Genomic DNA, 26,696 nt, shown 5'->3' on the forward strand with positions numbered 1-26,696 from the left:
TGACGTCGGACTGGGCACGTCTGTGGCCGGCTCTTTAAAAAAATCTGTGCCGAATCCGAATTTCCTCACAAGAGGGTAGGAAACCACAACCGCACTATTGTCATTCCATTTGGAGACAATGGTCCAGAAAGTCAGTTTCCATAGTTTTTGTTCCGAACAAAAACTCGTTCATTATTTTTGTTCCTTGTGTTTCATAGACTCATTAATTTCATGATTCGGGGGCTTGTAAAACCACACTGCTCAGCTCGTCCTTAGAAGAGAATAGTATCTTAAACTTAATGCCTGTGATGTAAAACTATTGTGATTGATCCCCACAATTCAGCACAGTTTGTACATCCCAAATCACCCTTTTATAGTCTTTTTAGTAATAAGCCCGCAGTACAGTGCGTTTCACACTAAAACATTATTATCGTTTTTTTATTGCCTTGTTGTACGTAGCATTGTTCTTGACATGACCAGGCTCTGCACATCTCTGATTTGTGTGTTTGAAAAATTTGGTATCCTCACCTTTTTTGTCAGTTTCCTTTGCATTGCATTTCGAATAATTTGCATTAAATAGATGCAGACAACCTGGGCTTTCCCAGTGTTTGCTAATGCGACAGTAATCACTCTGAGCTCAAAACCGATCGCATTTAGCAAAGGGTTATGACAGCTTAAAAAATACCAGCGTCTGGGTAAAACAATTATAGCATCAATGCCAGTAAAATGCTAAAAAAAGGGCCCTTCATTCTCTCATGCCTGCACCCTCTGAGCTTATGTTTTTAAGTTGGAAACCAGCCACGACAGAGACACACTCTGTGCCAGGTTTTATAAATTCACAGGCATGAGACAATGACCGTCAGCTCCTGGGAATCACAATCCATGTCTGCGGTGTGAGGTCTGATTTTGGGAGGCTGGCTGACCACAGCATGCAATCTCAGTAATCTCTGGGGGTTTGCCTGTGATCAGCTTGCCCCTGGCACTAAAGTATGGTCACTGCATCGCTAACTCATCCAGGCTCTTGCCTCTTTTTGGCGGCTCCTAAGACAGACTGTCACCTTTTATAGCAGTGAGACCTGCTCCTGCTCATGCTGATTGGTTCTGACTCGGAGGTTGAACGGTGACACAAATCTTACGCTACAGTGTATTGTCCTCACGGCTGGGAGATTTTGAACAGCTTTTGTTAACGAACTGCAAAAGTGCGTATCATCACTTCCTAGAGAGTGTCCAGGTCGGGTCCAGCCGCTCTGATGGCCGCGTCGTCTCGGGCCATCGTCCTCACGGGAGCGAGGCATGGAGATGGGATGGTGCAGCAGCTGACGAGATGAGCTTCATTTCCGGGGTGTCCGGAGGGACCCGTGAACTTGGGTTTTAAAAACACATCAGATATCGTCAATGTTTGCCATGGTAAAATGCATCCTGACATCCGGGAACAAATGGGAAGTCCCAGTTGCTTAAAAATCACAATGTGCAATGAGTAATTTTAATGTCTGAATTTATTTTTTATTATCTTAACAGAAGCTGCAGGTACTGCAAGCTTATTATCTGAGTAAGAACACTAACTCCATGCTCTGGTTGTGGACGCTGACCCCCCGGCCCCACTACTAATCCGACAGATAATGAGTTTCCCGTTTATTTTTGAGATTGCTCCTTTTCGCATTACCGTACTCGCTCTTTGGGTGACTAGAGGCCTCTGCCCTCGCTTTGTTTTTGTCTCTGCTGAGCTGTGATTGTCAGGTTTTTGAATCGGTCACCAACTGAAGGTAAAGTGATAACTTTTTAAAACGGCTGGATGTTCCGTAGTTCAGCACTCGGCTCTGGTGACCCAGCACCCATCAGATTACCAGTTAAATGGCCTTAATCTCTGCTCTACCCCTTTCCCCTGTTCCAAATGCTTTTTTTATATTAACAGCCTGTGTGTGTTGTAAGAGTTTCAGTAAAGCACTGACTGACTGGCGAGATATGTGCTTGATAACAGAACCGCATGGATAAGGCTGCCATTAAGCTGCCATGGAAGGCGTTGCAATGTTGGCTCTGACAGCACCATTACTGTAGGAACATATTGCTAGCCGGACTGTTCTAATTGCTCTCTAGTGAAATTTCAAGCCGGATATTCCAGTAGAATTCATCTGCCATTTATTGATGTACTGGACAGGCATCACTGATCTGTCGGTGTGGGCTCCTATTGGTAACTGTAAAGTTGTAATGGTGGTAAAGGCAGTCTTCTGGTGAGAAATATCTGTTCTGTTCCTTTTGGAACCCAGGAAGTACAGCATTTTTCATCTTGTCTGCGCATTTGAAAGCGGAACCCATTACCCACCATTGAAAGGGTTTACCTGGAACCATTGTGCACCTCTTTGTGTGCAGTCGCGCCCAGCAGAACCAAGTAACGCTCTTCTTGTCTCCCCCAGCACAGCTCCCACTCTCGCAGTGAGAGCCGGAGTCCCGTTCCGTACAGTGTGGCACTTTTCTGTTGTCTTTCCCCTTATTTAACGAGATGCTGTACAGAGTGGCCGAGTGGGAATGTGGTGCGGTGCAGGCTGGTGAATCTGCCCGACTAGCTGGTGATCTTCAGTCCCAGGAGTGGAGTCCAGTTTGCCTTCGTTTTTTTCTTGGCAAAGCCAGTCTACCTGATCCTCGGTTTTAGGACTCGGACGAAGTTCTAAACAGGCTTCTGACCCCTTCCCGGCTTCCGAGTCCTTTTGCGGGTGCGTGGCCGCTGGCAGCCCTCGCGCTGGTCCTGGAGTCACGCGACTCTTTCTGGTTTCTCTTGGCAGGTGGAGTGGATCCAGCAGCAGGTGGTGAAGCGCAGAGTAAAACGGGATTACAAAGCTGGCCCTTCCCAGTCCATCTACTTCAACGATGCCAAGTGGACCAGCATGTGGTACATCGTAAGTGTCTCTCCTCCACCTGGACCGCGTGTGCATGCGTGGTGACAGGGGCTTCGGCAATGTCTTCGTTCTCGGGGGGGAGCAGAAAAAACGACGAGTTGGTTTCCTTGCGTCGTCCAAGCTGTGCGCTGCTTTCTGCGAAAGAGAGGCTGTAATTTCTTCTGGGCTGCGGGAGATCCTCCTGGAATGAGTTTTCAATTTTCTTGCTCGGACTATGTGGACGGACTTGCGAAGAGGTGGTGCTTGTATGTGCACAGCTGAAATTTTTGTGTGTGTGTGTTTTTTTTTTTTTTAATTATATATAAAAAGAGGCCAGGGCAGTCAGTAATGGGAATTCCTGGGATCATTCTGGGTCAATTGTGCCACAGACCTCTGTGTTTTTTTTTTTTTTTTTTTTTTAAAGTGGTATAAGGAAGTTTGGGGTCATGATCCTTTAATGGGGCGGTAAGGTTGTCCCAGACGTGGGAGCAGCCTCCTCCTGGATCTCTCAATTCCTGAGATGGTTCACGCATTCCTCTGTAACGAAGACATTGCCGGTCGCTCATTTGCCTCACTGCCCTCATTCATGTGCTCGCTGTCCCTCACTCTTTCGCTTCACTCCTTTCTTTGGCCTCCTCATTTACTGATGCATCTGTCATTGGTCTTATCCTTGATGTGGATAGATGCACACGTTACTTCTGCTCTAGTGGGGAGCTGTAGGTGGGGGTAGGGGGGGAGAGGGAGGGATCTCCTTCGAAGGGGATTTGTCTCCCAGTGAAGGGCACGGCTATTCATAAGGCACAAAGTCAGCCCCAATCAAAATGAGGATGGGCTGCTGAAATCACTCTGAGCCAAAACCTTCACCTTTAAAATCAGACGGCGGAATGTGAAATAAATGTAGCAGCTTCCGACAGCACTGTTTATTAGTGTTATTGGGGCACAGTGATAGGTAATGAAATAGGAAATTGGTTTTTAGTGACTGTGAATCTGCAGTGCTGCCCTCTCCAGTTGAAATCAAAGGGTTGCTTTCCCCTGACAGTCTGTACAATCTGAACAATCATTAACGCACACATTCCGGTCAAAGTATGAACCTCATGTTAAACGTACAAGGTGAACAAACTGCTTGTTGTGTTTTAGGATTTGGACTCTGAACATGTCTGTTGGTTATGTACACAGTGAGGCGGCCGGACACATTGGATGGATCCTGACATTTCAGTTCGGGAAGCAAAAGTTCAGTAACTCTGTAATGACTGAGCATTACTAGAAATGACCGGGCTTCCAAAGCAGCCAGAATGTGCCGGAGATGGTCTGTCGGGCGCCCTGGTTATCGCAGGCTTAGATGTGGACCCTTTAATGTGATTTCTGTTTTTCAAAGGAAGAGTAGAAATGAATATTGAATCTTTTTTTTTTTTAACAAGTATGCAATGTATCATCTGACATTTTGAGAACGGTCATCTTGTCAGACTTTGGGTAAGAGTCTAAAGAATGTTCTGCCTCAGCTATAAATCTCAGTCCCAGAACTAATGGAAATAAACCACTGTGGTAATTAGATTTATAGGCTGAGCTGCTTCGCTTCTTACTCAAGTCAAGAGAAGCACAAACACACGGATTCTTGGCTACGTGTGGGAACAGAAACACTTTTTATTTTTATTATTTTTTTATTAAACTAAAAAAATGTATAAAGCGCAACATGAAGCGCACAAACACATCCTAGTGGGGGTGGGGGGGCAGTGTCCTCTCATACATCAGACTTGAGAGGTTCTCCAGTACCTGAACCTGTGTGGCTCAACCCAATGTGTCACATTGACAAATGGGAAGAATTATGGACATGGAATGACAGGGTGTGAATCAAACAGTTTAATTGTGTCCAGCCCTATTAATGTGATGCAACCATGACTGTATGACAGATGCCACATAGCATGTTATTCCTTTCACTATCTTTCTGGTTCCTCACATAAGGTACTTTCACGCACGCAGGAACTTTTGTCAGGCGCCAGAGGAAAATGTTCCACGAGAAGTAGAAGTCTGATTTATAAAACCTTGCGTAAACCACGGTATGAGACGTATGGATTATAAATCTCATGCATCAGACAAACATTTGCATATCTGCTTGACTTAGAGGCTGGAGCGTTCCCGCCCACTAATCACCCCACATTAACAATGCAAATTAGCCACGTGTACATATAAACACGCACATCCTACATGTGCGATGCCATTTCAGAGACAACGGAGCTCCAAGCAAATGGATTTCTCACCAAAAAAAAACAAAGCCCGATAGCAGCATGTAACTGCGGATGTAAATGCGCGGTCAGTTCAACCAGCCGAATAAAGACGAAAAATGGATTTAATATCAGTTGAACCAGTGTTCCTCTGTTCTATGAGGCTGGTGAAATGGGGGTGATGTATGGATGGCTACAGACGTTTTGGTGCTGATAATTCGACTTTTCAGTACATACATATCCAACCTAGGCCTAGATTTCATGCAAGAAAAGTATTTGTATAAAATTCATTCATTAAAAAAACTAATGCTGAATGTTAATTGTGTATCAGATATAGTAAAAATGTTTTTGCATTTATGAATGTGCTTTCCACCAAACACTAAAACTAACTGTGAATGCTACTAATTTCTATCTGACCTCTAAATGTCATTCTTTTGTTTCCTCCAAAATGTTCTTACAACTGCTCCGGACCATTTGTATATGTGAGAACTTTTTCAGGGTTCCGTTTGCTTATGTTGTGCCTTTATAAATCCAAAAATCTGCGTATCCAAAATGTGCGTAATATTTTATTGGCACAAAGCCAATTATTAATGAAGCCCCATAAACTTTTTCAGAAACTTCTATTCCCACTACAGGAACTTGACCTAATTTGTAGTTCCTCAGTTGCAGTGAAGAACCTTGTTTTAGTATCTAGAGTAGATACTTTTCTCTGACCAAGAACTTTTGTGTGGGTCTTATAGCTATAAACTGTGCTGATAGTGCTGATGCTTGTGGTCAACCAAACTTGGAAGTTACGTGGGAAAAAGAGGTGGAAGTAGTGGAGCAAAAATTGTTGTACCTTATTCACATTTAATGCATTAAACCTAATTAATGCAATTCTTATTCTGTGGAAAGCAAAAGATCGATCTGTTGGCCAGATTTAATAATGAAATTTTCTTTGTTTTTGGGTGGTGGTATAGTTTTTGTTTGAAATTACGAGTGACTTAACTTATGAGCTTTTTGCATCTCCCATGCACATTAAGCAAGGTCACAGTTCCTGTTGTCCAGTGGGAAAGCAACACAAGAAAGTGGTCAGGAACTACAAAAGTCGAGTTGACCCAGGAACTAGGAACCAGAAATCTGAACTTCAGTGGGAAAGTGCCTACAGGTTCTTAGACCCAATGCTGTAGTACAAACATCTATTTGAGTGTTTTGCTTTAACATATATATCTTTACCTTTTTATTGCATGCAGTGTGCTAATAATATGTGTTCAGCTTTGGGTACAAAACCATCGTCCATAGATGTTTTATGTAGATAGTTCCAAGAATGACCCTCATGTGTCTCTCAAGTGCCACAAACACAGCTGATTTTCAGTCTTGGATAACGGATAATCCAACACAATCTGAACTTTTATCTTGGATAAAACATTGCTGAGCCAGTTATCTTTATAAAGCATCTGAATCCCCCCATAGAAGTCCCAGGACCGTGCAGGTAAGAGATCTGCCCAGAGATGGCCCACTTTGCCAGTCTAGGGTATCTCTTCAGAGATGGCTCTAAGGCATTCTCCTGCTTTGATTCGTGTCTCTGAAATCTCTTGGTCTGCTTCCAGCTTCATTCCTCTGATAGGCTAGCTGTGTGATCTGCTAATGTGTATGCATTTAATCCTTTAGTGCTTTTGTGGTACATGTCTGCTTCTCATTAAGCATTGTCCCCGCATTCCCCCCTCTGCACCCACAGCACTGCAACGACGACATCCACAACTGCCAGTCGGACATGAACATCATGGGGGCCTGGAAGAGGGGCTATACTGGAAAGAATGTGGTCGTCACCATTCTGGATGATGGCATTGAAAGAAACCATCCTGACCTTGTGCAGAACTACGTAAGTCTCGAGCTGCCATGTCGGAGAATATTTTATAATTTTTTTTTGCAAAAAAACACTAACTAAATGGGGAGCTGCTGCACGCTCCACCTTTATTAAATTACTTTATTTTTTGGGTCCTATCATTTGGGACCCTATATCATTGCACCTGCTTTTGCTCAGCCTGCTCTGATAGATTTTCTGTGACTTTGTGCTTCCCCCCCGTTATCCGCTTTTGCTTCTCTGCTGCGTCAGCCAATCAGGAGCGGCACACGGCAGCCCTGAATCCACTAAGCACCTTGCGGTGCGGCTCTTCCCATTTTTCATTTTTGTGTCTTCGTGCTCCAGCCTCCCTCTCACGAGGCCTAAGTTAAGTGCACACGAAGCTGATTATTATCCTAGCTGTCCGCGCACCTCCCACTCGGCTCTGTATGTTCCCAGCTCGTTTTCTACCATAGCCTATCCAAGGCTTGTAGTGAGGAAGACTCCGCCCCCCAGTTTGGGTACACGGGGAATTTTGATATCGGCTTTTGCATCCCTCAGAAAATGCCGCCTGCAGTTCAGTTCTTTTAAGTCCCCCGAAGATGCACTTAAGGTTTTAGGACTTTAGGACTTTGCGTTCTGGAAGAGTTTGGTACTGAGGAGTAGGAATGTGCTGCTTGCTGTGAATCTAATGGTAGCTTTTAATTGTGATTTATGAGGGCTTTATGCTTTATTTTTGAAAGGTGTTAAGATGTAGCATTTTGAGTTATTACATGCTGCTTCAGTGCTTAAATAATATAGTTTCGGAGACTTGAGACCTAAAATGTTTTTCAGTCTGTAACAATGAGAAGTATTCAGCAATTTATGTGTTGAAAATTGATTTAAGTCCGTGCAGTTGCTGGCTGCGGGTCTCCTTTTGAAAGCCCTGCTTCAGCAAGCGAGGGACCTCTTCAGAATTTCTTCATTCATGATACTGCTGCTTAAAAGGTGTGAAAGGGGAGTTTTTTGTGCTGCATAGAAGTCCTTGCTGGAGGCTCAGCGGGTGAAGGGATTCCTTCTGACAGCTTACTGATTCCTGTGCCTAATACTGCAGCTGTGAGTCTGGGGGGGGGGGGGGTTCATCAGGCCACCAGCCCTCCAGGTTATCTTGGCCAAACCGAAGGCCACATTTAGGCACCTCTGAGTGGACTTTGATTCTACAGTTAGAAGCTTTCCAGTCTGTCTGCTCGGACTCAAATAGCCCCTGCCTGATGGGCACAGCCACATATGCCGACTGTAGTGTTTCCAGTACATTTTAAGGTGATTCATACATATTCATAAATCACATTTGAGTCATTTGAGAATAATAATGGGGAAAAATGTGAACGCATTACAAATTAAATTTTCTGTGTTGAAAGAGTTTCAGATCCTACCCCCTTTCCAAATAGGGCTAGGGGTCTTTGGGCTATATTATTGGCTGGAGTGCGCCCTTCCCCCCCCCCCCCCCCCCCCATCCCTCCTCTCCTCTGCCCCTCCCATTATAACCTTCCATGTGTTTCTCTGTTTCAGGACACACAGGCCAGCTATGATGTCAACGGGAACGACCTGGATCCAATGCCCCGATACGATGCCAGTAACGAGAACAAGTGAGTCCTGCCAGAGGAACGATCGCAGGCTTTCTAGAACGTTACGTAATGGCCACCGGCCGGCTCCCCCACTGCAGCGCACTGGACTCCGCTACCCTACCTGTCCGGCCAGCGCTGTCCTCTGCTGCGGATCGCCAGGGTTTGTGGGAGAAGCGGCCGGCCTCTGACCCATTGCGTAACTCGGTCGTCTCTGTGTGAGGCGTATCCGTGAAGCTGACCGGATCGTTTAACCTGATGCATTTTGCAAGTCTTTCTCTGAATGCGCTTTTCCCTGAATGTGTTTTTATTACGGGAACATAGCATAAGTTGTGACTGCAGCTTCGTCCGTTTCTCTGCTGTGTAAATGTGGCCAACTCTCGCCTTGTGAGCCTCTGCCAGTTTGGCTGTTACACTGTTTTTTGGACGGTTAGGGCTGAAATGCTTTGGCACGCGTTTCATCCCTAATAGCGCTATGTTTTCTTAAAGAGACAGGCCTTTTATAAATATGCCATGTTGGAGATGGATTGTGGGCAGCCCCCCCCCCAGTTCCCCCTCTGCCTTTCTCTTGCTGCTGGTATTTATCCTCCGTCACGGTCCTATCATCTGAGGTTCCTGCAGTCGGGCTTCTTCTTACCCAGGCATTTCTGTCACATTTATCAGTCGCATGATTATCGTGGTGGATTTTACGTTTGACAGCCCCCCCCATCACACACACACACACACACACACACAAGGTTCATATCTCAGCGATTTAGCTCCTGTTCATTTATTTCTCTTGTTTCATCTGACAATGTTTTTTTTTTTATTTTCCCCCTGAAGTTAATTGGATGATATTTTCAAAGTGCTTCTTTCCTTTTTACATTGGATTTGTCCCTGAATTTGTACAATTTCTGCTAATTAGATTTTGTTTAGGGTTCTAGTTCAGTGCATTATCGTTCCTACTGCGTCCCGCTGAAGTATAGGGTTGTAAAATAATGTCTCTTATCTGTAGCTACTTTTTATTTATTTTTTTTATTTTTTAACGAAGTACAGATTTCGAGTTTCTTGTGTTTTTCCTGGCGAGAGAATTTCCGGCATTTGCTTGAAGGTGAGCTGTGGATGAAGTAATCTCCCACAGTGAAATGTGCTTACCCCCCCAAACTCTGTCGCTTCAGCCTAATTTTTAGAAACTGCTCTCTGGGGTGGGGAGGGGGTGGGGAGGGGAGGGCTTCTAATTCCTTTCATGGCTCAAATATGCAGTGGCCTTTGCTGATTAGATATTATAATTCGGCTAATCCTTTCATATTCAGACAGGACAATTAACGATAAACGTGTTTAAAGAGCCCAGCTGTAAGATCATGTTATATATTGTACAGATTACAAAATGGTACATTACATCTTCATTCCTTTTTAGTCTACGTTTCATGGAGACATTGCGTATAATACCATTATTATATTATTATTATAATAACGTTATATATATAATAACAGGGCAGCATGGTGGTGCAGTGGTTAGCACTGTTGCCTCACACCTCTGGGACCCGGGTTCGTGTCTCCACCTGGGTTACATGTGTGTGGAGTTTGCATGTTCTCCCCATGTCGTCGTGGGGTTTCCTCTGGGTACTCCGGTTTCCCCCCACAGTCCAAAAACATGCTGAGGCTAATTGGAGTTACTAAATTGCCCATAGGTGTGCATGTGTGAGTGAATGGTGTGTGGGAGACCGGAGTACCCAGAGGAAACCCCACGACGACATGGGGAGAACATGCAAACTCCACACACATGTGACCCAGGCAGAGACTCGAACCCGGGTCCCAGAGGTGTGAGGCGACAATGCTAACGGTGTTATTATTATAACATTATTATATGCTAATTAGACACCCCCACCCCCCCCCCCAAAAAGAACAGAATGTACTTTCTGGCATTGTGACTATTTCTGTTGTTGGCTTGTTAATGTTTGAGTGACCACAGTAGATCACACTATTAATGTTATAGTATTGCGTCTGTCGGTTGACCTTCTATATGTCAGGTGCTTTAGAGCTTTGATTTGGGGGGGGGGGGGGTCGTCGAATCATTACAGCCAGCCTGCACAACCACCCCCTCATTCACAGATCCCTCTGCAGGCTGCAGGAGGAGGAATGGGGGCACAGGGAGAGCTTGTGAGGGGGGAATTGGACCTGCTTGGCCATCATGCTCGAGGTGTGAAGCTGACACCATCACCGCGGTGACCTCTGTGCGGTCTTCTATCATTCTGACATCTCTGTGCCAGAACTTTGCCAACCTGGCTGCTGATTTGGATAAGGAAGACCCTGGAAAGGCTGTAGAGGGGAATTTGAAACACATTGCCAACTCAGTCATGCCACAGAGTTTCTCAGCCTTCCCCAAATGGAAAATGCCTGCTGACTTGTACAGTATTGTGCTTATCCATTTCGAAACCTCTCCTAAAGTCTCCCTAGCAATTGCCCAGTACATCAAAATATTTTTTGACTAGCTACTTAGTTGTTTAGCTAATTAAGTTAATTGATTGAGCTAGTGGTGAAATTTAACAAATACATGGAATGCCTAAGGTACCCCTGAGGAGAGGTTTGGTAACCAAAGCAGTGTTCATCTAATCATCCAACAATATTATCGGTGACTTTTTGGAGAACAAAAGAATTTTTTTCCCTCTTCCTGTACATTTGCATATGTTCTAATCTTAAATTCTGTGCAAAGATGCACTTCCTTCCCAGATAAATAACCGTAAACATTTTCTTTAACTGTTCAGTCAGCTTTACTTGCCATATGAAGTACAGTACAAAGTGTCTTGTGCAGCCACTTTGTTAATGAGCAGGCTTTGAGTCTCACTTCAGCGTAGTGTGTGTGTGTGTGTGTGTGTGTGTGTGTGTGTGTGTGTGTGTGTGTGTGTGTGTGTGTGTGTGTGTGTGTGTGTGTGTGTGTGTGTGTGTGTGTGTGTGTGTGTGTGTGTGTGTGTGTGTGTGTGGTATAACGTTCTGGTTGGTGTCGCTGTCCCCCACGGGCTTTTGGAAAGACTCCCGAAATCGACTTCCTGGGGATACAAATGTTGACGTGTTTTCCCACTTGAACTGTTGTGAGGGAGCTCCATGTGTCTACTCCCCTCTCCCATGTCGTATTAAACGATTCCCGAGCTGTCATTTCGGGGGGACTGAAACAGCAGGGGGCCGTGACGAGAAGAGAAAGGGTGGATTTGGCCCATGGTGGACGTGCGGGATGGGGAGGCCAGCGGGATGCCGGGGCTACAGCAGCCGCCCAGTGTTTCCAGTGATCATAATCGAGCAGGAACCTTGGAAGTGCCTGCATGAAAGCGTATTATCCTCTGCTGGAGATCGAGTTGAAGAATACACACAGTTACGGTCATTATGTATTATCTAGGACAAAAAGCGTACTCCTGGCTCCGGAATTCAATTGAGGGTTGTGAAATAACCTCTGGCCACTTGGCGGGACCTACTCAGCCCGTCTGTGTTTGTGTTCGAAGGAAGATTGCTGGTTGTCACGGCAACGTTGACAGTCGTCACATACGCCAGGTCGTCTCAGCTGCTCGCTGTCGGAGGCTGTGGTTTGCCGTCGTCTGGCCCGCTCTCCCCGACTCTGAATATCTCAGCGGATATGTTTAACCGCTAACGTGGCGAGGCCGCCGCGTGCAGCCCCTTGTAGATATGGATGTTTTCCTTCATTTTCAAAATATTTATGCGAGTGTTTCATTTTTGCCGCAGCTGTTTTCATCTGCCCCAGGATAGGCCTCTGCAGACTTTCCCCAAGCACCCTCAAGTATCCTTCCAAAGGATCTTTTTACGTGAGAAGTTTGTACTACAGAGCGGTAAAGCAGAAAATATGGTGTTCTGTGAGGAAAATACTTAACTTGGATTAATTCAGTAAATATCTGGTTGTGTAACACCGACAGCGCAAATAGTATGGACTGTAACTTGTCCAAACTGCTTCAGATAGACAACATTCACTAAGCAAATAATGTAACAATTATTTTCTGTGCAGCGAATGATGTGTATTTTGCAATACTGTTACTATGTTGATTTAATCTTTCTTGTGATTTCCGATTCGCGACTGTTTGTTCGTTCTCGAGTGAGATGCGAGCCTTGTAGCCGTGGACCATGGTGACGGTCTCGTGTCAGGCTCTCGCATGTACCCTCAGATGTCCCGGGAACACAGTAAAATACTTTATGGCTGCTTTCTGACGACAGTGTGAAACCGAGCCGAAGGCCAGATTCACAGGTTCTAGTGCAGGCCTTCAAAATGGATCACCAGCCTGTTAATACCTGTGACTATCCTGGGAACGCAGAATTTCCCATAGACTTTCAGCAGTTGTGACTTTAAACAGCCCCATCCTCATTATTAAGCATGTTTCAGTTCACTGTAGTCCTGAGTTAAATAAGCAGTTGCGGGAAATGGATGCTTTAATATTTGGGGTTCGTACTCTGACTTGTGAAAAGGTTCCCCGTTCTGCAGTAATTGTCCCGTCTCACATTACTGGGCATAGATGTGTTCATGATTTGATATTCCAAACAACCTAGGCGAGTAACGTGTTTGCAGATCAGAGCACAGCTGCTCTGCGAAGGTGAGCGTTTCCTTCAGTCAGGCAGGAGCTTTATGCGGGTTGGTGAGTTTCACCAACGGAGATGGTGATGGATGTGCACGCAGCAGACTAGCAGGGAGCAGTCTGCAGGGAGGTGCGCAGGTCTGCAGGGAGGTGCGCAGGTCTGCAGGGAGGTGCGCAGGTCTGCAGGGAGGTGCGCAGGTCTGCAGGGAGGTGCGCAGGTCTGCCGCGCTGAATCTAAATGCATGTGTTGAGGCATGACGTGATTTTGTAGCAGCTTATTGTAGATTATCTTAGTTGTGGTAGCAACTTTAATCTAGTTCTTTTAATATTTATTATTTAGCTTTCCTTGCATTTTCAGGGATTGTTATACAGCTTTTAAATCTGCATATATTTAAAGAAGCATAATGGATAAATGTGTAAGAATCTGCAAGATTAGAAGAAATTGATTTTTTATTTTTAACTAATACTGTAATCTTGTTTGTTTGTTTATTGAGGGAAGTGGTGCTGGTCCCCACTTCCTGAAATCCCCACTGCGTTACAGTTAGCATTTTGAGTTCACATTCTACATGTTGGCAGTCTGCATCGGCAATGTTGATAACCTGGTGGAATTAAAATGGGGTGACAGTGACAAAGTGATTGGGTGTAGGTTTATATTAATCACTTGCAAACTGCTTACCGAACAGTAGTTTTGGTGAAATGTGACGTGGCCGCTTAGCCGTAAAAGACTGCAGGAGGTATTATGGCTACCTGCACCATGGGGCAGGCCGAATGTGCACTGTATTATATCTTCGGAATCGCCCCCCCCCCCCCCCCCCCCCCCCCCACATGTTGATATGAATGCCCTCTAACGAGAGCATAATGTCTTTGGAAAGGGGTAATGAGGCCCCATGACAGGTGCTAGTATGGCGGTGGATGGGCCTGGAGGGGGTGCTCACAATGAGGGTAATGCCATTGCAAATGACGGACTCTCTTGTTCGTCCTCAATGGGCAACCTCTGAATAGCCCGTCAGGCCACCCAGTACACATACATACGCACACACACACACACACACACACACGCACACGCACACACACACACAGAGATCCACATGGGTGCTCCAGAGCTGCTGAAGCTTAGCACCGGAGCTGCGTCGCTGAGATCAAAGTGTCTCCTGGAATCCTTGGAGTGTGGTGCCAAAAAAAAAAAAAATTTTAAAAAACCCACTGGAACGGAGCTCGTACTGTGTGGTCTGGAAAGTCTTCAGGCTTCGGCCTTGTCTCCAGCAACCCCAGTGGGGGTTTCCCATCAGTCAGTGGTCTAACCCAGCCCTCCCCTCCCATTGGGTGGATGTCTCATAATCGTGTAAAAGCTTTGCCAACCTTTGACCTCATTAAGGAAGCTTTTCTCCAGAGTCCCCCATAGTTTTAAAGAGTATTAACCCCTTGTTAAGCAATGTCTGTTAACGAAAACCGCCGTTTTATTGAAGGAGATCTGAAAAGGGCCACTCACACTTTATATTTTTAACTAGCGCTGAAGTGGGAGTATTATCCTTTACTGTCGTGTAATGTCTAAAGCAGGGAGATGATGGCTGCACAAAGCTTTCAGGGCAGGTGGCTGATTGACTGAAATTTGCTCTCTGTCTGTCTCCTTACACCAAAATAACTGCTGTTTAAATCCCCTTATAGTCACCTGCGCTGCTTCTCTTGTGAAATTATCACATTATGCTAAGATGGTTGCAATATGTTCTTTGTTCTGTCACATGATACTGGCACGGTCAGTCCACCCACTTCTCCCCTCGACTACCATATCACCTTCCTTGTCGCCCACCAGGCACGGCACTCGGTGTGCTGGGGAAGTGGCCGCTTCAGCGAACAACTCGCACTGCACCGTGGGAATTGCTTACAACGCGAAGATCGGTGGTGAGTGTTTTTGTACTGCAGTACCCTCCCTGCTCTCCAGGGGGAGCCTGCTGCTACTTGTTGTCATTGAGAACCAGGCAGCGGGTATCTGTCTTGATGGAAACGGATCCCTGGGAATGGAGAGTGACCTCGCTGACCGTGTCCTCCTCGCGTAGGTGTGCGCATGCTGGACGGCGACGTGACCGACATGGTGGAGGCCAAGTCCCTCAGCCTTCAGCCCCAGCACATCGACATCTACAGTGCCAGCTGGGGCCCAGACGACGACGGCAAGACCGTGGACGGCCCCGCCTCCCTCGCCCGCCAGGCTTTCGAGAACGGCATCCGTATGGTACCTGTTTGTTCGCCGTTCTCGTTTTTCTTTCCGACCGTCTGTGTCCAGCGTGCTTCCCGACGTGCAGTGATCCGTCAGACACCCAGAGAATGCTTAGTGTGAAAAGTAAACCAAGCTGCTTGGAGTCCTTTCTTCTGCATTCCTTCAAGTGGTCGTGTCTGGGAGGAGGTTCTGTGAATTTTATGAGGTTATATATTGATCTCTCAAGGTTCAGCAGAGTCTGATATTGTTCCTCTTTAATACTTCGGCAATATGTCCAGAATCACATGTGAGCGAGTACAGAAACGTCTCCAGAGAGGTGAGTTCAGCCAAAGGCAGGACTGTATGTAGCAGCACATCTTCGTTGCTCTTCATTAGCAGACAGGCTAGACCGATTAACATTTTATTACGCTGTATTTTAAATGACAGAAGGTTCGAATTGACCCAAGAAAATGGTTGGGTACTTCAAAAGCGTGCATGTGTCTTTAATGAGAGGAGGTGTGAAGCTGGAAAAGGTGAATTCTTTCGGGGCTGTGTCAGACTGTTGTCCCGAGGGTGCAGGTAGCGTGGCGGTTTCTGTGGAGGTGGAGGATGTTGAGGAAGCCATACATTGCTGTTTATGTTCATATGTCCACATGCTGCTCCGGTGGCTGCAGAGGTGAGACCCCGGCTGAGGTGACTGGGTTTGACGAGGTCAAACGGTGGAATTCGGTGTAACCAGGTATCTTGAATCCTGATATCATCACCGGTTTCACAGCCTTGTTTTTTTTTTTGGCCTTTGGTCATCTGTGGTGTCTGATACAAAGACGATGACATGCACTGTCCATGCTAATTAAGCTAATGTGAAATGTCACTTGATCCCAAAGGCATTGTGGGATTTTAAACTGCATTGTGAAAGTGCAGTTGCCCTTGTGATCTTTTTCTTTTTTTATGCCTTTAAAACTGCTTTCAGCACAACTTCTGCATTTCGCGTGAGCATAACGTAGATGATTTAGGGTAATGTACGTACATTTATAGGGAAAACATAAATGTTCTGCCCCCGCTGTTGAGAGCTCAGGATTCAGTTGTTGTACAGTCACATCTGGGAACCACATGGTCTAGAGCTTCGCCTGAGGTTCCGAAATACTGCAGAGTACAGCAGCACCATGTTTGGTGTGTGTGACTGTAGGTACGCAAACGTGTTTACTATAGATATTATGCTCACGCGTGGCTCGGCTTGAGATACACAAGTGCGAATGAAATACTGTTGAGTGTCGTTCTTTGACATGGGCAACATTTGTTTGTCAAAGCTTTCTTTTAGCAATTATTCACACTGCAGTTGGAAAGCAAGACGTAGAGTACAGAAAGTGGAAATCACTCGCCATCTTTGACAGTGCGTGTCAATAGAAAGTCTATTTAGTCAAGGCTGATTTCGTGTGATCTGTTATACAAGCAAGGTGTTGCAAAGCACTTTGAAATGAATTTTGCCAGGAAGTATTAAAACTGGGATCCAAGATGGAAATAAAAATTATATAGAACAGTGAAAATTGTCCCCCAGAATTGAAGAAGGTAGGTTAACAGTGTGTAAAATTAGCAAACAAGTCTAGACGGTATATAAAATAGAGGTGATCCATGTGTTTATGTGGACAGCTGGAGCCGGGGGTCCGTGGCTGCTGGAGGCAGCGTTCTGTGCACAAGACGGTCAGTACTGGATTGTGCCAGAATGTGGATCCCTTCCATGGACGCTGTTGCAAGCCGGATGTCTGGGTCCAGTTGATGATATGTTAGCTCGGCCAGATGGCCCCAAGGGGGAGACAGAAGGGAAAGTGGAGAAATGGCCCAAGTATTTTTTTTTTTTCTTTTTAAAAAAGTTTTTTGATGAATAGGTTATACTGAAGCTGACCATGTGCAATAATGAATAACCCCAATGAAATATGTTATGGTAGAGTAATAAAGAGTGGTAGGCGATGTTCCGTCCTTTGCATGAGATGTAAAACCGTGGTCCTGACTCTCTGAGGTCATAAAAGATCTCTGGGCACTGTGGCCCTATCAGATCTGACCTCCTAATCGTCATATAATCCAATTGGTGAATTCTCTCCTGCTGCTTCACCACCTTAGCTACTGTGTGGTGAGCTTACTGGTGCAGAATGACTGGTGTCACATCTTCGCATCATCTGGTTGGGTACTACACAGTGGGGGTGGTTGAAGTGGCTCCCCATTGGCTCAGTAAAGCGATTTTGTGTCATGAAAAGCACTATATAAATCATTCATTCATGTGTGTGACCACAAGGGAGACTTGAGACGGTCATCACCAAAACGGGCCGTGGAATAGCCAATAGGATTAGATCGTGCAGCAGTGGAAGGGTGTCGTCCTGCTGTGGCCTGTGCTCAGCGCCCGTAACTATAGGAGGCTTAACCAAACAGGCCTTTATTCTACATTTTAATGTAGACAGTGTTTGATTCTGAGGCATGAGCAGGTAGATCATTCTGTATAATCGGACCTCTATATTACAGGGCTTTGCTGACTTTAAAGTAACGAGAAATAATTTGAAGTAAGTTCCACGTCGTCTTGGTAGAAGACCTTTCAAGGCTTTTGAAGTGAGAGGTAATATTTTATACTTTTCCTCTCAATTTGAAAAGCAGCAGGAGTTGGGAGGTCAGTATGGACTAATGTTCACATTTTCAGTTAAACAAGCTCTCGCAGCTGCTTCCTGAACCCTCTGGGGACTGTTCCGGAAAACACCTGGAACGGCATGGACCGGTGTGTCTGAATCACTCAGGGATGGTATATTTCTAAGGAGGCTTGCAAAATGAGAAGGACGTAAAGAATTTCTTATTTATGAATGGGAGGTTCTTCTCGGTTGTCGAACCGAAGTCTCCTGACTTTGTATCCAAACAGGCTCAGCTTAAGATTCGGCTTAATCGGACAGTGTGCCAGAATAATTTGATGTGCATGTTGTTCTGCAGATGCAGTAACAGCCGTCTTGTCATATCGGAGTTTGGCAGAAGGAAGTTCTGCTTCATCCGGTCCCTGATGTCCTTTACTCGGGTGTCGGCTTACCTTAGTTCCTACCTTTGCCACATTGTCAAGAGACCATTGAGGAGCTTGCCTTTGTAAGATGCGTTTCCTCACACACTACCTGGGAAATGTCATTCCTGTCATGTAGAAAGCTTAGCTTGAAAAATGGCTGCATGGTGTTCGATTTCAGGATATACCAGCAGTGTGTTCTTCAGCTCTCATTGATGTTTAACTTCTAAAATGTAGCCTGTATTTTCTTGAAAGAGTCTGTTACTCAATTTGTATTATGATATAATCAGATACCTTAGGATCCTGTTACCAAGGAGGATTTATACGGGTGGAAAGAAGGGATGAGATAAAAGGAAACTGTTCCAGAAAGGAAACTTCATTTTATGCACTTTTTTAAAAATTAATTAAACATCCACAGTGGTGTGTTTCTCTCTTTTCTTGCTCTTTGTTTTGAGAACATTTCCTAAGAGGGCGGCATGCAGCAGTGTCTCCTGTAGCAGTCGCCGTCGCAGGTCCAATCACGCCTATAACCGTAAGCTCAGGGGTCCATAATAACCTTCCGCTGTCTCCCCTGGTCATAACAGAAGTTTATCATCACCCCACAGGTTACTTTCACATTATGAGGAAATTTTGAAGCAAGATTAAAAGATGGAAGGAAAGCCGTGAACTTGTGAGATGATAATAAGCAGCGACTCTCGCGTCAGCGGGGCGGCTAAACGCGGCTTCTGCGTTCGGCTGCCTAATTTGCGAGAGTCGCGTACGCTGTGACCTTCCCCTGCAGTCAGGCTCGTGATGCGCCTGTTTGAAGATGGGAGGGTCTCTTGCGATGATCCCCAGAATTGATGGCAGGGGGCTTTTTCCGTCTTTGTTCAGCTGGTTAGCCAGTCCCTGCGAGCCTCCCCTAACGCCACGTGCGGTCGCACAGGCGTGTTAAACCGGCAGCGTTTACATTAGCATAATATATTTTTAAAGAGCTTCTGAATAAGCGACCCGGAGCCAGCTCACGACAAGCCTGCCTCAAGGATCCGCATACATTATTGTCTGAGAGTGCCAGGCAGCCAGCACTCAAGGACGGAGATGACAAAGATCACATTCAGCCAGCGTCCGCATAAAACCTGGAATGAATCGCACTTTGAGGCCTTTGTGAGGGACGTGTTGTGCGAGGCACGGAGGGATCCATCACTGGCCGGAGGAAGGCCTCACCAAGCCATCCCTGTCAGCCATGTTGGCTACATAACTGCGTCGGAAAGGTCTTCATAGGCATCTCCCACCAATAAACAATGAAGATGATATGTTCATGTCTTACTGAGCTTCTGGATTGGTAGGTCTGCTCTTAAAGTTTCTCACAAGCGAATGGCAAAAGGGAAATAGTCCTTTTGGGTGATTGAACGATTACTTCACAGCTGTTTATATTCAGTGACCCGAACAGAGTTGCAGCTTCGGAAGTTTTCAAGGTCCGGATCCTCGGTGATCTGAAATATTGAAGCACTAATTGTTTTACCGTTTTTGTGTGTGTCATCTTGAACATTCAAGGCTGTTACTGGTTCTGTCAGCCTCTTTCATTGTATATATCTGTTATCACATCTCTGAGAAGTTAAAATTTCTCTCTTGCTCTCTCCCATTGAAAAATGATTTCTACCACAAATAATTATTGTGAAAATTTTGATTTGGGTTCAATTTGTGTGTTTCAGTTAAAATGTTTAATGTAAATTGCCTCTAGGGAGCAGAATACGACCGTTCACCATTTTGGCCAGGAGTTACAGATGGCAGCTCAAGTCAGACTTCGCACTTTTATTGTAAACAAGCAAATATTTGTAAATCAGGTAAAATTTACTGAAAAATGAAATGAAGTTAGAATTTGGCATAAATTCAGTGCTAATGTGCAGGGATAGGTTTACATATTTTTAAATATGTGCCCAAAAAGAGGTTGGGTAAGTGTAGAGAGACTTGTACAAGTGGGCAAATGTCAAACCTTTATCTTAATGGCACTTTTGTGGTACTTTTAATGGTACGTCTGGCATTGGGACCAAATTGCCTATAGTACTGGTTGCATCTTTAAAGAGGTTAATGTGTTTTCTGTCCCCAAGAAGAGACTACCGCTTTGATTTTCATTCGCTATAATTATGAGGAACATGGTTGAATTGTTATAAAAAATACTTCAGGAAATAGGCATAGGAACTTCATGTTTATACATGAATTATCCTGATCATCTAAGAATGCAGCTCGTAAACTGTGTTGCAGGGCGTTTGCACAAGATAGCAATGCTCTTGTGTGCATTCAAATTCTGTGGGATCTAAGGGTTTTGACAATAGGCGGAGAAAATTGCTTTTATTGAGGAGTTGTCATCGCCAGCTGTTTCCAGATCTTAGTCATAAGGCACGTCTGCAGTTGATGTCAGTCTCCTGTAGAAACTCAAAGGGGTTTCTTGTGCAAGGTGTGTGTGTGTGTGTGCGCGTGTGTGCGCGTGTGTGCGCGTGTGTGCGCGTGTGTGTGCATCCCGTTTGGATCGAGGTTGTGTGTGTGTGTATGTGTATCGGCACCCCATCTGGGCTTTACCCCTGCTCTGTGCCCTACACTGCATGGGATTGTCTCCAAGCCCAGTGAACTACAATGAAAACACTGAGACCCATGGGAAAAAAAAACCTGTACAATGTGGAGAAAACAGTGAGCCATCAAAATAAAAGTGGGGTCACCTTAAATTTATCAATGGAGGGAGTGGGGTTGGTGGCAACGGTTTAAAACTGTCAAATTTCACTACACTGAAATTTTGGTCCAGGCTCATGAGATGGTAACATGCACTAAAAGAAAATTTTTAGTCTCACGGGTTCAACCCTGAGTTTCTCTCCTCAAGTCTCTTTCTTTATTGGGAATTAGTTCTTATCTCCAGTTGCAGCTTAGTTGGGTTTGAATCCGGCTTTCATTGCTGGTTTCTTGGGACCGTACCCCCGAACGCATGTGCTTTTATTTAGCCTGGAAGTGGATCCCTGTGTGTTCGGGTGACAGATGGCTTTTATGTATGGATAGTTAGGGCAGGCTGGCTGTAGGCACCTCCTAGGCTCTCATGGCACTGACATGTACAGTTCAACACCGCAAACCTGGTGCTGTCGTCTGCTGACAGGGACGGAAAGGCCGTGGCTCAGTCTTCGTATGGGCATCCGGAAATGGAGGGCGGAGTCGAGACCACTGCTCCTGTGACGGCTACACCAACAGCATCTACACCATCTCCATCAGCAGCACAGCAGAGAGTGGGAAGAAGCCCTGGTACCTGGAAGAATGTGCCTCCACCCTCACCACCACCTACAGCAGCGGCGAGAACTACGACCGGAAGATCGTGAGTTTTCCAAAGTGATGCTTCTTTTGCGAAGTGGATTCAACCAAGTCCCGTTAAAAAGAAAAGAAAAAAAAAAACGAAAAGAGAGCCTCAAGGTAAATCCTGTTTAGGCTTAAGGAAATGACATCAGCACCCAGAGGTTGTAACTGCTCATATGACAGCTGTTGTCTTACGACATGGTAAGAATTTGAAGTTTTTAAATTGGTTTCAGACGATGGCAGCTCAAGGGTGAAAGCCAGCAGTGGGGAACTTCACAGCTCGTAGTTCAAGTTCCCGCAGACGTCTCTGCCTGGATTATAAGATTCTTGCATATTCTTGTAGTCCATGACCATTTTAAAGGCATTTTGTATTCGCCTTTCACCGAATCTGTCCTCGCATTATTAATGTATCACATCATAACATCATAACGGATTCCTGCTTTCATGACGTGCTGCGAAATTTTGTAGGAGTGGCACTGATTTCCTTCATGTATTTAACTGGTGGAAATTTATGCGTCTTCAGATGCGAGTCGGTTCTTCCAAAATCAAAATACTCGTCCTGAAGGTGGACGGACAGACCTGGCCCTCAGTCCCTTTGGCCCTGATGCTGGAATGGGCATTGCGATGTAATGGAATGACAGACAGTTTCACAAACGCTGTTGTCTGGTGCTGGAATACAACTATTAGAGCTAAATTCGCTAGGCAGGAACAATTAGCTTCTCCGATATTATCATTCTACTGTAATCGCTTTGAACTAGCAGAGCATTTTCCGTGTATTTTAGTAAAATCCCAAGCATTTACTTCCCCGGTCATTTAGCTGTGTGAACGGACGACCTATGCTGGCAGTGGCTCATATCCGCTGTTTTTTTTATGACTCATTTAATGTCGTTGAACTGGCCAAACCCTGAGACCCCCCCCCCCCGCCCCCCCCCCCCGCTTTAGGTCTGTTAGTAAATGGCAGACTGCCCTATGAGTGCCATCTCCCCCATCCAAGGCATCCTGACAGCTAGCCCCCACTCATGTCTCTGACTAGGACACCAAATTCCACATGAAGGATGAAAAACTAGCTGTTCCTTTTGTATTTTTGTGGAGGGGGGGCGGGGGGAAAACCTCCAGGGACCCCCCCCCCCCCTGCCTCGTTTCGAGTTTTTGGAAGTTCATCTCATCTTTTAAGGTTGTTCTTGACACACGTGAAATTGTACTTCTCCGATTTTATATGGAACGGTGGTGCTGAACTCAACATTGTGAGGGGGGGGGGTGGCGGCAAAAAGCAAGTTGGCACGTGCTGCCAGCTCTGTTTATCTGAAACGGCGGTGAGAGCTCGCGGGCAGTCAGGGCTCCCCCAGTCTCCCCCAACCGCAGGTGCCCTACAGCTGCATTTGCCGCCTCACCTGAGAAATGCTAGTTGCTTCCCTGCACCACTTTCATACGACCCCCAGCATGATTAAAAATGAGTTGCCCGTTTTTTAAATAGTTTGTTTTTGTTATTAGCTACGTGAACAGTTCATTTTTGACCCTTTTTTAAACGTATATTTAGTAGTATAGAAGCACAAGTGTTTATAGATTTATAGATTTAAATTATGTATGTTAATGCAACTCTTCTGCTGGTGATATCCTAGTGTAAAAACGGCCTGACGTTTGGCTTTTTCCCCCCAAAGGATTTGATGGTCCCAGCAAGAGGCCTCTCTCTTTGTTCTCACCCCTGTACGCTTCGTCTGCCTCCACCTGCAGATCACGACGGACTTGCGGCAGCGCTGCACGGACAGTCACACGGGAACGTCGGCCTCAGCCCCCATGGCAGCTGGAATCATCGCCCTAGCCCTGGAAGCGAAGTGAGCCCCCCTGCCCCGCCGGGTCTCCTCAGGGCGCCCGCGGATATCGCAGGCTCCGGAAGCCGCTCGCTTCAGGCCTGGGCAGCCGATACTGTGGCACCTGGTGACAGACCACTGCAATGCAGTTCTTTGGACCTCGTCCTCCTCCTGCTTATTAAACAGGATCCTCATTTGGCAGTGCTGTTACATCGGGGATATAGAGAAAGGTCGTGACTGTTGAGAAACCATCCATTAGCATTTCATATTGGAAGTATCGTCCAGCATAAGTGGACCTCACACTTTAATATCCTAAATGTGACAAGTTTCACTTTTTTATTGGAGTCTTTTCCCGAAAAAAAACAAAGCAAAACCCTAGGAGGTTTTTGGACCCCTATTAAATCCCTGCCCTTGTACCAAAAATTAATCTTTTTTTTGTCACTAATCTTTAAGACCCATGAACAGGAGTTGGAATCACATGAACAATGTCAGCATCGTTTGGTGAAACGGTCTGTTTTTGTGGCTAGCCTGCTGTCTGTGACCATGTGGATAGGAGCGTGGGGCTTCTGTCTGAGGAGACCAATGACATGCCTGTCAGGCTGCTGAAATGATACCAGCTCTTTTCTCCCAGGAAGTGGGGGCTGGGAGAGCTGGGAGGGGGGGGATATTGAGACAGAACACATGGTGTCCCCCATATCCAGCACTCTGCAGCTGAGCGGATGTCACGCTCTTAAAAGTGGCCGCCGGCTGAATCCCCGCAAGAATTTTTATTAACCGATTCTGGTGTGACAGTGGTGCGTGAGGCCAGATATGGGCGACCGGCTCTGCTTCCGAACCGCAGCTTCCAGACACGCCAGTGAGGCTTATATGCCGACCTGCATTTGCGGCTGAGATCTAAAGTACGTAGAATCCAAACACTTCCTGGAGTCCTTGCTGTAATTTTCATGGGTACAGCGCATGCCTTGGATTTCTCTATATATAGGGGCAAGGAGTTTTTAGACTAAAAATATCGGCTGTCTGAATAAACATGCGCAAACGCACAAACACTGCGCACAGCATGACATGATGGTTTATTGTGTAGTAGCTCTCAGAGGGAAAAACCCGTCGGCCTTCAGAAAATAATAAATTAGTGTGCATATTAAGAAGGTGGGAGCCCGTTTTTGTTTAGTTTGTTTTTAGAGTTTTTGCGACACCGAGCGGGAAACTAAGAAGATGGACGTGGTCCTGTGTGAGGGGGAGGGAAGAAGGGGAATCCGGGCCCAGGGTCTGGATTATCACAGCTTCCTGAGTGCAGGCCGTATATATTCAGTGAGGCCGGCTGCTGTGGCAGCCGAGCTCGTATCCACACGTTACTCCCGCCTGACAGGCTGTGTGCCCATGGTCCAGGGCGGGGTGGGGGGTGGGGGTGGGGGGGCGCAAATAACACACAGCCTGTGCCATCTGCCCAGGACCGAGCCAGCATGCAGCGGCAGGACCAAGCAGAACATGAGGCTCTCTGTCAAGGCACTCACTCACACACACACACACACACACACACACACACACCCCAGTCTCTCACTGGTCAACAGTGGCCAAACCATGCAGATTAACAGACACACATGCATAGTGATGATTGCACAGACACACACACACGCATGTCTTTGTGGGAACTCTTCATTTCTACAGGAAAAACACTAATCCCAACATGACAACTTAACCCCTACTCAACCCTAACATTAACCATAAGTAACCAAACAAAACATGAGACTTTTGAACCTGAAAAATAGTCCCCACAACATCAGAATAACAAGTGTTTATCACATCGTGGGGGGCATTGTCCCCAGAATGTAATATAAACATAATACTCACTCACATTTTATAAGTATGCATCTGCCCCCCTCACTCAAAAGTCTTATTCCAGGTCTGCCCATACTGAATTATATTGAACAGGAGATCTTTCTAGCTTTCACTGATTAATTTTGCCAGCAATAATGCCCTTTAATATTACAGATTGCTTGGGTATGCTTGGGGGAAAAAAAGAGCCTTTGTATAACTTGAATAATCAGTATGCACAAATTCACTCCATATGTTGTTTCTCAGAACTGGAAAGAGGTTGATTACTCCCGTAAAATGTGGAAGTAAGACTAAAGAAATTTTCTTTTGAGTCTCTTATCTTAGGCATATTCTGGATTAAACAGTAACTGCGAAATTTGTCTGGATTCATTAGACCATCTCTCTTCAGAGCTGACTTGTAATCCAAGTTTATCCTGCCTGCATATCTGCTTTTCTCCTAATAACCCCTGGAATACGCAGATTGCCGTCTGAGAAGCTCTTAACTCTGCATCTGCTTTCACAGTTAAAGGGTCTTTTTATTTTTTATTTTTGATGTTGGAGCGGCGTGTTCCTGCTGATACTCCGGAGCTTTACTTGGCACTGATCAGTCCCCGTTATTTCAGTGAGGGAGCAGCAGTCTGCCGACTGTTCAGAACTGCCCTAGAACAAGGTCTATCTCCCTTTTTATTAGAACCGTTTGATGTCGACGACCAAACGGTTCACAGTTTTGAGAGCAGTTTTGAGAACTTTCCGGAACTCAGTAATCGATAATGGGACATACTCATACCTGCACTCCTGGGATTCTGCTCACTATTCCCTGGTTGGCTCATTGTTTTAAACTAATAATATGGTACTTAGTTGGAGGAGCTGCAAAATGCGCAGCGTACCTCGGTTCCCGGGTTAGCTGTTTTTTTTACTATTTATTTGACCTCTTCTTCCCCTTTCTTCCCCCGTCTATCACAGTCCCCTTCTAAGTTGGAGAGATGTTCAGCACATCATCGTGAAGACCTCTCGCGCTGGCCACCTGAGCGCACCTGACTGGAAGACCAATGCTGCTGGGTACAATGGTAGGTTCTTCTAAACCAGGGGTGGCCGATCATATCCACAAAGCGCCAGTGTGAATGCGGGTTTTCACTGCAACTCCACAATTAAGTTACTAATTTGAGGACCAATTGGCTGAGGAGCCCTCACACCTGGGTTTGAACAGCGGATATATAGGTTATCCCAAAAACCTGCACACACGCCAGCCTATTGTGGATAAGACTGCAAAACCCTGTTATAAACGCTTGATGTCGTTTGATGTTGACATCTCTTAACCTTCTGATATGTGTGTTCTGCTACGTGCTGGATGCTTCGCCCAGGTTAGGTCCTGGGCCTCTGGTTTCTCTTTCTGCTCCGTGTGGTGCCGCTGCCAGCTGGGATGGATCCAGTGCTGCCTCTGTGTGAACACAGGGCAGGTTAGCGAGACGAGCTGGAGAGCACTGTAGGGACTAACTGCTGCACTAACTGC

General features: G+C 45.8%; 1 protein-coding gene across 6 annotated transcripts in view; it reads left to right on the forward strand.

The window, feature by feature from the left end:
- Window positions 1–26,696, forward strand: part of pcsk5b (proprotein convertase subtilisin/kexin type 5b) — a 75,649-nt gene that overhangs the window by 11,360 nt on the left and 37,593 nt on the right. For all 6 annotated transcript variants that reach the window (XM_048978165.1, XM_048978173.1, XM_048978182.1 and 3 more), the window contains exons 3-10: window positions 2,757–2,870; window positions 6,786–6,929; window positions 8,439–8,515; window positions 14,852–14,940; window positions 15,096–15,268; window positions 21,376–21,588; window positions 23,298–23,398; window positions 26,150–26,253. In XM_048978165.1, the coding sequence (XP_048834122.1) occupies window positions 2,757–2,870; window positions 6,786–6,929; window positions 8,439–8,515; window positions 14,852–14,940; window positions 15,096–15,268; window positions 21,376–21,588; window positions 23,298–23,398; window positions 26,150–26,253 (1,015 nt within the window). The remainder of the gene's footprint in view (window positions 1–2,756; window positions 2,871–6,785; window positions 6,930–8,438; window positions 8,516–14,851; window positions 14,941–15,095; window positions 15,269–21,375; window positions 21,589–23,297; window positions 23,399–26,149; window positions 26,254–26,696) is intronic.

This window comes from Brienomyrus brachyistius, chromosome 2, assembly GCF_023856365.1.
Source record: "Brienomyrus brachyistius isolate T26 chromosome 2, BBRACH_0.4, whole genome shotgun sequence".
Taxonomy (NCBI): Eukaryota; Metazoa; Chordata; class Actinopteri; order Osteoglossiformes; family Mormyridae; genus Brienomyrus; species Brienomyrus brachyistius.